The following is a 14,457-nucleotide window of genomic DNA, read 5'->3' as shown; positions in this document are numbered from 1 at the left end:
TGGAACATTAAGCCCCCCCCCCCCCCTTATACTGTAAAATACAAACAAACAACAAGAACAAATTAAACATTTGGTAACATTCCCCGTAACACTCTTTACTTCTTATCAAATATCTGAACAAGGAGAGGCATGGCTAATTTATAAATAAGGCTAACCTCAGGTCCCATGTCTCAGGTTCCATGTCTCTGGTCCCATGTCTCAGGTTCCATGTCTCAGGTTCCATGTCTCAGGTCCCATGTCTCAGGTCCCATGTCTCAGGTCCCATGTCTCAGGTCCCATGTCTCAGGTCCCATGTCTCAGGTCCCATGTCTCAGGTCCCATGTCTCAGGTCCCATGTCTCAGGTCCCATGTCTCAGGTCCCATGTCTCAGGTCCCATGTCTCAGGTCCCATGTCTCAGGTCCCATGTCTCAGGTCCCATGTCTCAGGTCCCATGTCTCAGGTCCCATGTCTCAGGTCCCATGTCTCAGGTCCCATGTCTCAGGTCCCATGTCTCAGGTCCCATGTCTCAGGTCCCATGTCTCAGGTCCCATGTCTCAGGTTCCATGTCTCAGGTCCCATGTCTCAGGTCCCATGTCTCAGGTTCCATGTCTCAGGTCCCATGTCTCAGGTTCCATGTCTCAGGTTCCATGTCTCAGGTCCCATGTCTCAGGTTCCATGTCTCAGGTTCCATGTCTCAGGTCCCATGACACATGACACAACACACCAAACGAAACATCCACATTGGTGAGTCCGGAATCAAAGCTGCAGAACAAAGACGGACATCCCAGCAATCTAGAGAGACAACCACCTATCCAGACATTTCGACCATCTAATGAAGGCAACCTTTAAATCTAACCAACGTCAACGTTATGTGGCACTCTATAAAACGAACTGAAACGGAACCGTCCCAGACTTAACAAATCGAAACACACCCCATACTTGCCAGATAAAAATCTCCACAGATTTGGCATGGGGAATAACCTGAAACTGGGCTAATAAAAAGACAACATTTTATGATTTTTTTAATGTCTACTCTGTCCTTGATTAAATGTTGACTTTTAAGTCAGATATTGACTGGACCCTGCCGAGTTGACTTGAAGCAAATACGACATTTAATCTGTTCTTAAAAAGCTGACGTCAGCAGATGGTCGATAGTAGTGGCTGCAGGCTATCATAAAATACGGCACTGGTTTAATATCTGCGTGTAATTAATTAATTAATTATCAAGTGGATTTAAAGTTAACCTGACTAAAGATATCTACGAAATAACTCGTTGACAAGATACCAGGTCGAAGAAATATCTCATGGAGAAAATGTCTGATTGACAAAATATCTCATGGACAAAATGTCTGATTGACAAAATGTATCATGGACAAAATATATCATAGTCAAAGTAACTAATAAAAAACAACATCACGTTTAAGAAATATCGAATGGACAAAATAATTCGTTGGCAAAATATCGCGTTGAAGAACTGTCTCAAGAACACAATTTTTTTATGTACAAAATAACTATTTGACAAACTATCATTTAGAATAAGATAAGAATATATTGTGAATAAATTACCTTTTAGTCAAAACGTATCATTAATAAAATAAGTAGTTGGAAAACAAAGTATGGATAAAGCGTAATAGGACAAACTATTTTCTGAAGGATTTGAAGGCACTTGGGCAATATATCACAGAGAAGTTATCTTTTATTTACACATTATTAATTCTTTTCAAAATACCTCAAGAACAAATTATCCCAGAATAAAATATTGCGTTATATTTTCTTTTATTTTTATCCTTTTATGCACATACGTTGTCCAGGAGTTTAAAAAAAAACAACCCACCCGCTCCTCCAAAAGGCCATCGTCAGCCATTTTTGATTCGACAAATGCCAAGGTCAACAGATAAATCGCATCCAATAAATGATTAAACAACAATTAAATTATCTCGGGAGATAATTCAAACATGGCCGGGAGATCACGTCCCACGTGTCTAAACAAAACCATTTGATTGGTTGATCGGCCTGCGTCCGCCATGACACAGCGTAAACAATGGCGCTTCCGGTACTCAGGACTTATCTAAGGGAGCAGCTGCTTGAAGCTAATTGCTGCGGAGAAAATAATCACGAACCAATTACTTCAAGGTTTGTGATGAGTGGTTCATTTCATTCCTAGGATCGTGGTAAGTTACTCCGAACTTGATGCAGAATGAAAACTATACCGCAAAACACAAGTGGTTTTTTAATTAAAAACAAACATCATAATATAACTTTAACTAATATAGTAAAACGCGAGTTGAGGACTGATGTACCGCTAGGAAAAGTGGACCGCAAGGAAAAGTGGACCGCAATAAGTGGCCCGCAAATAGATTTGGACCGCGAGGATAAATGGACAGTAAGAAAAATGGACCGCCCCTTGAATATCTACAGCTATTGAGGCGTAACGTTCTAGGGCGAAAGGAGAAATAGATTTCACCAAAGTGAGCTAATTATATAAACACACTGCTCATTCAGTTGTAAAGAGTCTAATTTGAATAGGCTTTGTTCGCTTATCGCTTACAAACTGCGTGTGCAACAGGGTAAAAAACAAACTGAAGTATTTTGTAATTACTATAATTAGCTCTCTTAGTCAGGTTTCTCCAGTTTTGAGACATATATATATATATATATATATATATATATATATATATATATATATATATATATATATATATATATATATGTATATATATATATATATGTATATATATATATATATATATATATATGTATATATATATATATATATATATATATATATATATATATATATATATATATATATATATATATATATATATATATATATATATATGTATATATATATATATATGTATATATATATATATATATATATATATATATATATATATATATATATATATATATATATATATATATATATGTTTATTATGTAACATGTGAATTTGAATAGTGGAGATGAGCTTACGATATGGTTAAGGCTTAAGCATGAAAACTGCAGTAGCGTACTGTCCTGTCTTCTTCTTTGTTTTTTATTACTAGGCATGCTGCCCAGCTTCGTTTAGGCTTTCAAAAACATTGAGAATTTGAATGCTTAATTAATTTGCCCGAGGGTCGGTCTACGACCTCAGGAGTTATGAAGAGGTTCCTACGTGGACAATTTTTTTTCGATTTATAGCTCATATAAGGCGCCGGTCAGTCGAGGTCTGTTTTGACCCCCTCATCGTAGACCTTTAGGCCAACCGGCACCGGCCCCCGTGTTCTGTCGCCCCAAGGCAAAATCCTGCCAAATTTGAAGCGCCTGCGGCGCCGGGAAGTGCCCGATGTCGGGCACCCAACAACTTTGCTTCATATATTATAGAGATTAGCAAATTGCATAGATAAACAAAGATTTCCAAAGTAGTTCCTTTCTTTATAGTCTAAAATAGGAAGATTCACATATAAAAAAAATAAATTCGGTTTGACTTGGTGTGTCCAGCACCACCTGTCTGGTATCAAGTACACTATCACCTCAGCTAATTAGGTACCTTTTAAAATATGGAGAATAAAAGAAGTGTTTAAAAAAATAACTTAGACGAATATGCCTATTTTTTCAAATTATTTTTTTACCCAAAATTAGCCAGTTTCATTGCTAAACAAACACAGATTTCTATAAAATATTTAAGTCCTGAAAAAGTTTATTATAGAAATTTATTTTTGGAATAGATTCTACAGTAGATAGAGTCTAAATCAAGATCTAGAATAGATCTTAGCGACGTAGCGTCTAAGTGTAGTTTTTGCGTAGATTTAGATCTAGTCTAGATTTAGAATCTCTAGATCTAGAATCCAAATAGATAAAATATTTTTTTAAGTTTAGGCCGAGAATATCGTAGTGTGTAGTCTACATTTCATAGCGTACATAGCTCTAAATCATATTTAAATGAAATAGTTCATTTTTAAAAATTCTAAACTCGGAAGATGACGTCATCAGTTGTGTGCTCTTGTTTTAGTGTTTTAGTGTAAACAATAAGCGACGTCATTGTTAAATGCGTTCTTGTCCCAAGTTTATACACTTTTCCGGTTGCATAAATAATACTGTTTCTCTATATTCGAATACGCCTTTATTTTTTATTTTTCTTCTTTAAATAAAATTGTGGTTATACATTTAAAACATCTAACATATTATTTTCAACACAAGTCCGTAAAAAGTTCTCGATACATCGCTGTAGATTCTGATGTGATGTCCGGCGAAAATATTTTGCGGACAGACAGAGAGAGAGAGAGAGAGAGAGAGAGAGAGAGAGAGAGAGAGAGAGAGAGAGAGAGAGAGAGAGAGAGAGAGAGAGAAGTGCGAACGTGGCCTATTATAGATTTAGATAATACCGGACGAGATTTACTCAAACACAAAAATCCATTACAATCAACATATGCCATATTGACTTATATGTTAGCGTGCTTTACTTTCTGGACCGGCCTACACAGCCTTTGTTCATCCAAGAACTCGCTAAAGAAAGCTGTTGTTTGTTGGGTTGAGAGCTGTCGTTTGTTGGGTTGAGAGCTGTTGTTTGTTGGGTTGAGAGCTGTTGTTTGTTGGGTTGAGAGCTGTCGTTTGTTGGGTTGAGAGCTGTTGTTTGTTGGGTTGAGAGCTGTTGTTTGTTGGGTTGAGAGCTGTCGTTTGTTGGGTTGAGAGCTGTTGTTTGTTGGGTTGAGAGCTGTCGTTTGTTGGGTTGAGAGCTGTCGTTTGTTGGGTTGAGAGCTGTTGTTTGTTGGGTTGAGAGCTGTCGTTTGCTGGGTTGAGAGCTGTTGTTTGTTGGGTTGAGAGTTGTTGTTTGTTGGGTTGAGAGCTGTCGTTTGTTGGGTTGAGAGCTGTTGTTTGTTGGGTTGAGAGCTGTTGTTTGTTGGGTTGAGAGCTGTTGTTTGTTGGGTTGAGAGCTGTTGTTTGTTGGGTTGATGTCCCCAGATATCGAGCCTCAGCTGCCTCCGTGATTTTAGGTTTCGCAACCATGAGGTCATACAACCTGGCGAGACCACATAAATTGGCAAGGTCACATAAATTGGCCAAATTATCAGACTGCTAGCGACTGGTTTATACACTGTCACATAAATTCAATCCGTCGCAGACTATGTAATCAGATCAGACAAATACTCCAACCAATACCCCAACCAATACCACTACAAATACCCCACCCAATACCCCAACCAATACCCCAACCAATACACCAACCAATACCCCAACCAATACTCCAACCAATACCCCAACCAATACCACTACAAATACCCCACCCAATACCCCAACCAATACCCCACCCAATACCCCAACCAATACACCAACCAATACCCCAACCAATACCCCAACCAATACCCCAACCAATACCACTACAAATACCCCACCCAATACCCCAACCAATACCCCAACCAATACACCACCCAATACCCCAACCAATACACCAACCAATACCACAACCAATACCCCAACCAATACCCCAACCAATACCCCAACCAATACCCCAACCAATACACCAACCAATACCACAACCAATACCCCAACCAATACCCCAACCAATACCCCAACCAATACCCCAACCAATACCCCAACCAATACCACAACCAATACCCCAACCAATACACCAACCAATACCCCAACCAATACCCCAACCAATACCCCAACCAATACCCCAACCAATACCCCAACCAATACCCCAACCAGTGTTTCTTCCAGACTTTTTTCTCCCGGGGGGGGGGACATTTTCTGATTGCGGGGCAGACACTGATAAAAGTATATATTTTCTATATAAATTTCCATTTCGTTCGGGGGGCGGTAGACTTTCTTCGGGGGGTGGGGGGGGGGGGGGGTGGAGGAGGGAGGAGGACGTCGTTCCCCCCTCCCCGAACTGATACCTGGAAGAAACACTGACACAACCCAATACCCCACCCAATACCCCACCCAATACCCCAACCCTATTCCGCAACCAATAGCCCCCCTCTCCTCACAAATCAAGGCTACGTGACTTATTGGTTAAGTCACTATATCGTCTACTATGTGCCATTTTGTCAACCCACGTGGTCTAAACACCCTGGAAGAGAGTGTATTAAATATGAACACTGGAAGTGTATGTTAAATTTTAATACTTGACAGAATACAAAACAAGTTATAATATCAATTTAATTTTTGTTTTATAATTTACATCAACGAATTCTGTTTTAAATAATTCATATGGAAGTTTTGTGTATTTAATAAATCAGAGTAAAAATGTGTTTTATTTTGAATAATTAAAATGGTGGTATTTTGTTTTCAGAAATGGGATTTAATTATTGACATGATCAGAACAGTTTTTGAAGCAACTGTAAAGTTAAAAATTAATGTTAAAGACAAAAAATTGTGGTCAATAATGTGTGTATAGAAATAAAAATGATTGAGTATTTTTATAAAAATGATTGAATAATTTCTCAGGTAGAAGGAAAGAAAAGAGAATTATTTAAGACTGGGGTCTCCAAACTACGGCCCGCGGGCCGGATGCGGCCCGCGAAGTCATTTCATTCGGCCCGCGACGATCTTTTTGTCCACTGAATAAATGTTGTTAGAGGTGACTGAGGAACTTTGCACAGAAAATTCAAAACAATTTGAAAATGTAACTTTGGGTGCAAATACCATTGCCCGCCGTGTTGCAGACATTCGTGAAAACATCGTGACTCAAAAAGCGAAATTTGCAAGCAAGCTTCGCCATTTTTCAATTGCAATGGATGAGTCGCTGGACAGTTGTTCCACCTCAACTTCTTGTGTTCATTAGAGTGGGTATAGAAATTGGCCTCTGCTGCAGACATAACTAGTCATTTAAATTTTCTGAACCTAAAACTGCAAGAAAGGGTAATCTAGTTTCTTATCTATACACCCACCTAAAGGCCTTCAGATTCAAACTTGTCATGTATTTGGAACAAGTACAGGCCAACAACTTGACGCACTTTCAGCAGTGCAAGTTCTTTACGGCTGAAGCAACCAATGAATTCCCCACGTCATTTACATATGATCATCAAAGACCTCCAGCTGCAGTTTCAGTAGGTTCTTTGACTTGGATTCAAAGGCTGAAGAAGTGAGACCGCTTCAAAGCCCATTTGAAGCAAATGTGGCCAGTTGCAAAGATGAACTGCAGCTGGGGGTCATTGAATTGCAAGACAATGACTTCCTTAGAGGCACGTTCAAAGAAGGGCAGATTAATTTTCATACGTTTTTGCACAAGGAAGACTTTCCTAATATTAAAAGTTCTGCATCAAAGTACCTTTCAAATTTTGAAACAACATACCTGTGTGAACAAACATTTTCCAGAATGAAATACGTAAAGAACAATTTTAGAGCAAACTTGGACCTCGAGTGTGTTATCGACCCCCGAAAGCGTTTCTTCCAGACTTTTTTCTCCGTGGGGGTGGGGTGGGGGGGTAGGGGGTGTGGACACTTGAAATTTTTAAATATATGTATATAAATTATATTTCGTGGGGGGGGGGAGCGCCCCCTCCCCGAAGAAATGCCTTAAAGAAACTCTGGCCCCCGAACTGATATTACATAGTTAATGCGGCCCTCGGACTGAAAAGTTTGGAGACCCCTGATTTAAGAAAACGGAACACGTTTTCTTTTGAGCTGTGAAGATGAGGATAGAACAGGGGTCGGCAACCTGTGGCTCGCGAGCCGCAAGCGGCTCTTTTGGTGTCACGATGCGGCTCTCCAGCTCCTTGCACAAATATTAATAGTTATATTATTTAATTTTCAAAACTCATAACAAAGATTATACTGTAAGGATACACACGTTTAAACAGGATAAAAACACTCAGCCCTCTGACAACAATTCCAATTTCCATGCTTGCCACTGCCTAAGTGCTGACTTTTTCGAATATCGTTAATTTGACGTGAGTGACGTAGTTATTATTAGCTTCCTACTGTTGAGCCGGGTACAGGACGGTGGGGTACGAGTTTATCCTGTGTTCAGTGGGGTGGAGGATAAGCCTGGTGAGAACTGAATGACTAAAGTGACTGATACACGGTAATCAAACCGATACCCAAGCCAGTTAGTCGGAGTTTGACGTATTGGGCCTGCCTGGCTATGAAAGACAACGTAAAAAAAGTTATCCGTAAAAAAAGTTTTTTTTTTAAATTAACAGCTTCTAAAGTGGATTGGGATAGTCCTATTTTTTTATTACTAATTTCATTATTCTGACAAAACAAGTGTATGTTTTTATATGAATAAATATTATTTCATATTTAAAGCTATTTATTTTAAATAACAAATCAAATTTGTTTATCCAATCCTAACCAAATAATAAAATATTGAAATTAAAATGTCAGTGGCTCTTTAAAAACTGGAAAATTGTCAAAATTGTAACTTTTGGCTCTTTCGTATCAAAAGGTTGCCGACCCCTGGGATAGAATTGTATCAAAGTTATGGACCCTTTTTGTGCTATATGAACTGTTATCGGAAAAATTGTTATTACAATGAGACACATCAAATCAAACATTCTTCCCTTTACATCTATATCTATAGCAGTCCTCAAACGGTTTATTATTTATTTTTTTTTAATTAAAAGGTCGGTTTACTCATTGTAACAAACGTTGTTTTCGAGTAATGTTCATTGTGCATTAAATAGTTAATAAAAGATATATTAAAAAACAAAACTAATAGTTTTTCGCCTTTAATAGTGCCAGTAATTTGTTTTAAAAACCATAATATATAAAAGTAAGGCAAATATTGTTACATTAATGATTATTTATAAATTAAATAATTCTTTTTTATTGTTTTTTTTTATAAATTTTATTATTTCTTTGAACTTCCGACTACTTATGGGAAAAAAATCTATAAATTGCTTCCCTTGAATTAAATCAAGATTCCATTTTTGAATTCTATAATATTGCAATGTATATAAGCATGTACAAAAATTAATAACAATGTTTATTATATAGAAGTTGCATATCAATTTTACACAACAATAAATAAAAGTGTGGCCCTCATAACATTTTAGCAGGGATTTGTAATAAATAATGTGTTCATTATTTTATTTTAAACTTTCTCTAGTTTATGATAAAAATCATTCCATGGCTGTAAGGGTAAGTGCACAAATTGAAATCACCGATTGTGTGGGTGATAACGCGCAAGCAATATTACTTTCTAAAGTAATCTTTATTTAATTTAAAAAAAAATATATATATATATATATATATATATATATATATATATATATATATATATATATATATATATATATGTGTGTGTGTGTGTGTGTGTGTGTATTCTGCCTGCTTATGTTTATTATTATATTGTTAAAGATTATTTTTGTCTCAGGACAAATGATATCATGGACAAAAGATCTCAGACAAAATATCTCACAGCAAAATTTTAATACTATATACGACGATTTTAGTTGAATGGAACAATTTTTTTTTTATTGACCATCATATGCTTTTGTTTACCTTCGGACGCATAATAATTGCGAATAAAATGAGATGATAAAGACCCTCCTCCTCTTTTGAAACAATCACATATCTATGTCACGAAACCGAGAAAAACGATATAATCTTTTGTCTTTGAATTGTTTTGAATACTTTATGAACAATATTCGTGAGGTTCCTCATTTGACATTAACTTAAAAAAACCAACATCTGAGACCCCCCTTCCCCCACTCCGCCCCTTTCTTCATACCTCTCTCCAACACTATCGTGTATCATACCTGGTAATTTGCCGTGCACACTAAAGACACCTCCGCACGTGCGCAATAAATAACCCCAATCAGACTGCACGTGCGAGCTAGCGTCAATGCCCGAACAATGCAACAAAACTTGCATGAAATTCCCATCTTCCGTATACCGAGACAAAGGAAAGTCTAGATGATATGGAAGACGGTTAGAGAAGAATAGTCCGCGAAAACAAATTCACGTTATTCACGTCGCCCGTAATACGTCGTGTTTCGAAATGAAAGTTTAAATAATTAACCAAAACTTGACCGAAAATATCACAGTATTGTTTTCTGTGTCGTATCTTTATATTGATAAAAATGTGAAACAGCAAAATTGTTTAATAAAAATGTGAAACAGCTAAATTGTTTGATAAAAATGTGAAACAGCTAAATTGTTTAATAAAAATGTGAAACAGCAAAATTGTTTAATAAAAATGTGAAACAGCAAAATTGTTTGATAAAATGTGAAACAGCTAACTTGTTTGATAAAAATGTGAAACAGCAAAATTGTTTAATAAAAATGTGAAACAACTAAACTGTTTACTTAAGTGAAACAGCAAAATTGTTTAATCAAAATATGAAATCAAAATTTTAAAATTAAAATGTGAAACAACAAAATTGTTTAAAAAATGTGAAACAAGAAAATTATTTTTGAAACACGTCCACAGTGCGATTTGCTTTGTTGTACTCGAATACATATTAGGTTGGTTTTGGGGTTAGGGTTGTGGGTGTTGTTCGATAAACACAGGGCTGAAATAAAGATTGGGGGGGGGGGGGGTGATATTAATTAACTTAATTCTGAGTTTTCCCATCAAACGCTGATTTTCTGACTTCTAGTTCATCCTTGACGTGAGCATAAGTCCCCCCCCCCCCCCCCATCAAACTTATTAAACTCCGGAAAAAATAACAACCCCAATCTCATATCTATTCTGACATCCTGCTTGTGACGTCAGCCCCACGTCAACCTGCGCTTGTTGCACCACAAGGATGAGATTGCGCATGCGCCGTGTGTCGCGGGATGTTATTGTTGGACGTATGTGGCCGTCTTTGATAACTTGTCAGGGGCGATAATCAAATCTAAATCTGATCCATGGTGTGTTGTGTGCCATCAAGGTCACGTGATGCGGGGCTGGTTATCAGGAAGATTGTGTTGATTGTGACACGTCAGCAGTCTGGTTGCTAATGAGCTCTACTGATTAGATGAGGTAATCATTTACTTAATATTCCATTCGGCCAAGGCTAGGTCATGTCAAGTATGCAGGTCATGGCTAGCTATACCAGGTCAAGTATACAGGTCATAGTAAGCTAGGAGGCGAATTATAAGGTCATGGCCAGGTAGGTCATGTCAAAACACAAGCCACGGTTAGCTATATTGCGTCGAGACTGCAGGTCTAACTCATTTGATATAACTTCCGCCGAACAACAAAGCAACGACAGCAACAATAACAACAACAACGACAGCAACAATAATAGCATTAACAAGGACGACGACAATAACAACAACAGCAGATTACGCAATAATTTCCCTGTTTACCATCTCAAAAGACGCCAACTAATTTTATTGTTTTTATTTTGTTCTTCAAACGTAGTCTCATAACCGAAAAGTCGTACATTTCGTGTTTATTATATTCATATAATTTTTTATTAAACTACATTCAGAGAATCCTACCAGGAAGAGAATCACCCCCCCCCCTCTCCCACGCACACACATACACACACATTTTCTGTCCATCTCTTGCTGGATTCGTTGGGCCAGCAGTCCCCCCCCCCACCAATCATGTCGGTTCTCCCGCATGTAATTATATTATGCTAATGAGCAAAACAGATGCGTGTTATTGTCTGGTGAGCTTGGCTTGACAAGGTGGGCTGGTGTCTGTCTTCAGAATAAGACAGGTCACCTTGTAAAAGTTGTCCGCGAAATAAGACAGGTCACCTTGTAAAAGTTGTCCGCGAAATGTCTTCGAAATTATACACGTCATATTGTAAAAATTGTCTTTTAAATAAGACACCTCACCTTGTAAAAGTTGTCTTTTAAATAAGACCCTACACCGTGTAAAAGTTGTCTTTTAAATAAGACCCTACACCGTGTAAAAGTTGTCTTTTAAATAAGACCCTACACCGTGTAAAAGTTGTCTTTTAAATAAGACCCTACACCGTGTAAAAGTTGTCTTTTAAATAAGACCCTACACCGTGTAAAAGTTGTCTTTTAAATAAGACCCTACACCGTGTAAAAGTTGTCGTTAAATTAATCGAGCGTGTAGAATAGCTCCTAATGAATCACCTATCATATTTTACATGACCACATGTGTGTCATATGTTATTTGGCTTAAGTTACCTTGGTTGTACCTGGCCTAAGTTACCTTGGTTGTACCTCGCCTAAGTTACCTTGGTTGTACCTGACCTAAATTACCTGGGATCTACCTGGCTTAGGTTACCTTAGCTGTACCTGATATCTTACATGGCCAAAGCTACTTCGTGTTTACATTACGTAAAAGATCTGATCTTTACCTGCCGCTACTACCTGATCTTTACCTGCGCTACTACCTGATCTTTACCTGCCTCTACTACCTGATCTTTACCTGCCTCTACTACCTGATCTTTACCTGCCTCCACTAACTGATCTTTACCGTACACAAAATGTCCACTTTTTACCTGGCCCAAATCTCTTAGTACAAATCAAGTGTCGTCTGCCACTGACTAGCCTCACGTAACCGCTGTCAAACTGTCGGATGATCTCAGGAGATTACAGTCTTCTAATGATCACGGGGGCTGGCATATTGTGTGGGGTGACATCCACAAGACTAACAGGAAGTGACGTGTACAAGATGGTCGCTGATGACGTGTGTCCTGTGATGTCACTTGTGTGGATGACACGGCTGTGCCGCCGTCGTGTCATTGATGTCACAGGAACACATTGTGACATGTCAAGCGTGGGTCAGTCAATGGTCATCACATTCTGTGGTTACATAACCTTCTGACCGTAAGGTGTATTTTTTAAAATGTGTGAACTTTGAAATTTCTCTAATCTAAATAGTTTAATTTCTGAGTTTATTCATTTATTTATGTTTTGGCTTTTTGAAAAAAAAAAAAAAATTAATATTTGAATTCCGTATAAGGGGGGGGGGGGGGAGTGGTCGAGTCGGTAAAGCTCATGTTTGCTAAACCTAAAAGTTCGAACCCTCGTGCAGATGAGGCTCATTAGCTGGGGACAGCCACTCTTCTAGGAGAGACAACTCCAAAATCAAACAACTGCTGCCTTGTTGTTTGTTCTTGGTTGGACAAAGGCTATGGAAGTCAGTGGCGTAGGCACGGGGGGGGGGGGGGTTAGGGGGGGGGGGTCATAATCCTCCCCATAGACCCCTTGGTATATATATATATATATATATATATATATATATATATATATATATATATATATATATATATATATATATATATATATATATATATAAAGTATTAGGGGGGTACAAATATCAAAAGTTTGAGGGCCCATGAGACGATCCTGGCTACGCTACTGATTCTAGTTAAAACTAATGTCAGCAGAAAGATGTAGAAATTATATAGGGAGTTGTCGAACTTTACCGATCCAGATCTAGTTCAGTGGCGTAGGCAGGGGGGTTAGGGGGGTCATAACCCCCCCATAGACCCCTCGGTATATATATAAAGTATGAGGGGGGTGTAAATCGAAAGTTTGAGGGAGGAGTGCAAATCGAAAGTTTGAGGGGAGGGGTGCAAATCGAAAGTTTGTCCCCGGGTAAAAATTTGAACCCCCCCCCCCCCCCCCATGAGACGATCCTGGCTACGCTACTGATGGAAGCAAATCCCAAAAACAAAAGCAGGCAGAAATCGGAGTCAACGGCCTATTTGGCGCATAACCATTTGACACGTATCCTTAACTGTGTTGGAGGGAATCTCTACCTGCACTAAAAATTAAGAACGCAGAAGTAAAAGAAGAAAGAAATCCAAATTATTGAAATTCTGTATTTATTGAATTTTGTCCCCTCTACGTTTTGTTCAAATTCCAAACTTCTGAGGTCATAACATTCATCTCTGTTATCTGTCTAATAATTTCCGACCACAGTGCAAGAATATCTCATTTTCATTTTAATTAACTTCAAATTAGTGATCAAAAATTTAATCGAACCTGTAAAATAAAAACATAATTTAATACCACTGTAATCAATAACAAGAGAGGGGAGAACGCAATTACTCAATCAGTCTAGCGGGCTGGTGGTTACAAAAGTTTTGAACCCTGGTCGTTGACCTCTGGGCTAACGGTGATGCCGGGCATATAGAGGTAGATGAGAGATACGGTCGGTTTTAACGTAAACATGTTCAAACGTTTTTATGTATTTATTATAAAGTAAACATTTTCAAACGTTTTTATGTATTTATTATAAAGTAAACATGTTCAGTCGTGTGCGCTGTTTTCTTTACTGAGATTTTACATAATGGAAAGAAAGAAAAAAAAAACGGTTCTAAATATTATATATTTACAATATCTAAATGCTAAATAGTTAAAAAAATAAAAAATAATAACTAGATTTGAAATACATTTCTATATAGTAAAAAAAAAAAAAGAATCTTTTTCTATAGCTGTAGAATTCAAAAATTTTAAGCTACATTATTTTACAAAGTTTTTAAAAATTTGTAACATTCCAGAATTAGATAATTATGTCTTAATTTTTTTTTAAAGTGCATCTAAAAGCTATTAATTAGAAAGATTTCAATACTAAACTTGTTTTATTAATGGATCAAGTCTGCTTCTAAACCTT

The 14,457-nt window shown here is 37.5% G+C and overlaps 1 protein-coding gene across 1 annotated transcript; it reads left to right on the top strand.

Moving 5' to 3' along the window:
* The first annotated feature begins 249 nt into the window (after positions 1-249).
* On the top strand, positions 250-687 carry LOC131928741 (putative proline-rich protein 21). The gene has a single exon (XM_059284854.1). It carries the CDS (start codon positions 250-252, stop codon positions 685-687), a length of 438 nt encoding a protein of 145 aa, XP_059140837.1.
* Positions 688-14,457: the final 13,770 nt, after the last annotated feature.

The sequence above is a fragment of the Physella acuta genome, unplaced genomic scaffold (genome assembly GCF_028476545.2).
Source record: "Physella acuta isolate Inbredline_101_S28 unplaced genomic scaffold, ASM2847654v3 ptg001537l, whole genome shotgun sequence".
Taxonomy (NCBI): domain Eukaryota; kingdom Metazoa; phylum Mollusca; class Gastropoda; family Physidae; genus Physella; species Physella acuta.
Note: the sequence above shows the minus strand (reverse complement) of the source record. Positions and strands in the feature narration are given on the sequence as shown.

Excerpts from the sequence above, each read along its gene's own strand:
- LOC131928741 (XM_059284854.1), top strand. The coding sequence starts at position 250 with ATGTCTCAGGTCCCATGTCTCAGGTCCCATGTCTCAGGTCCCATGTCT.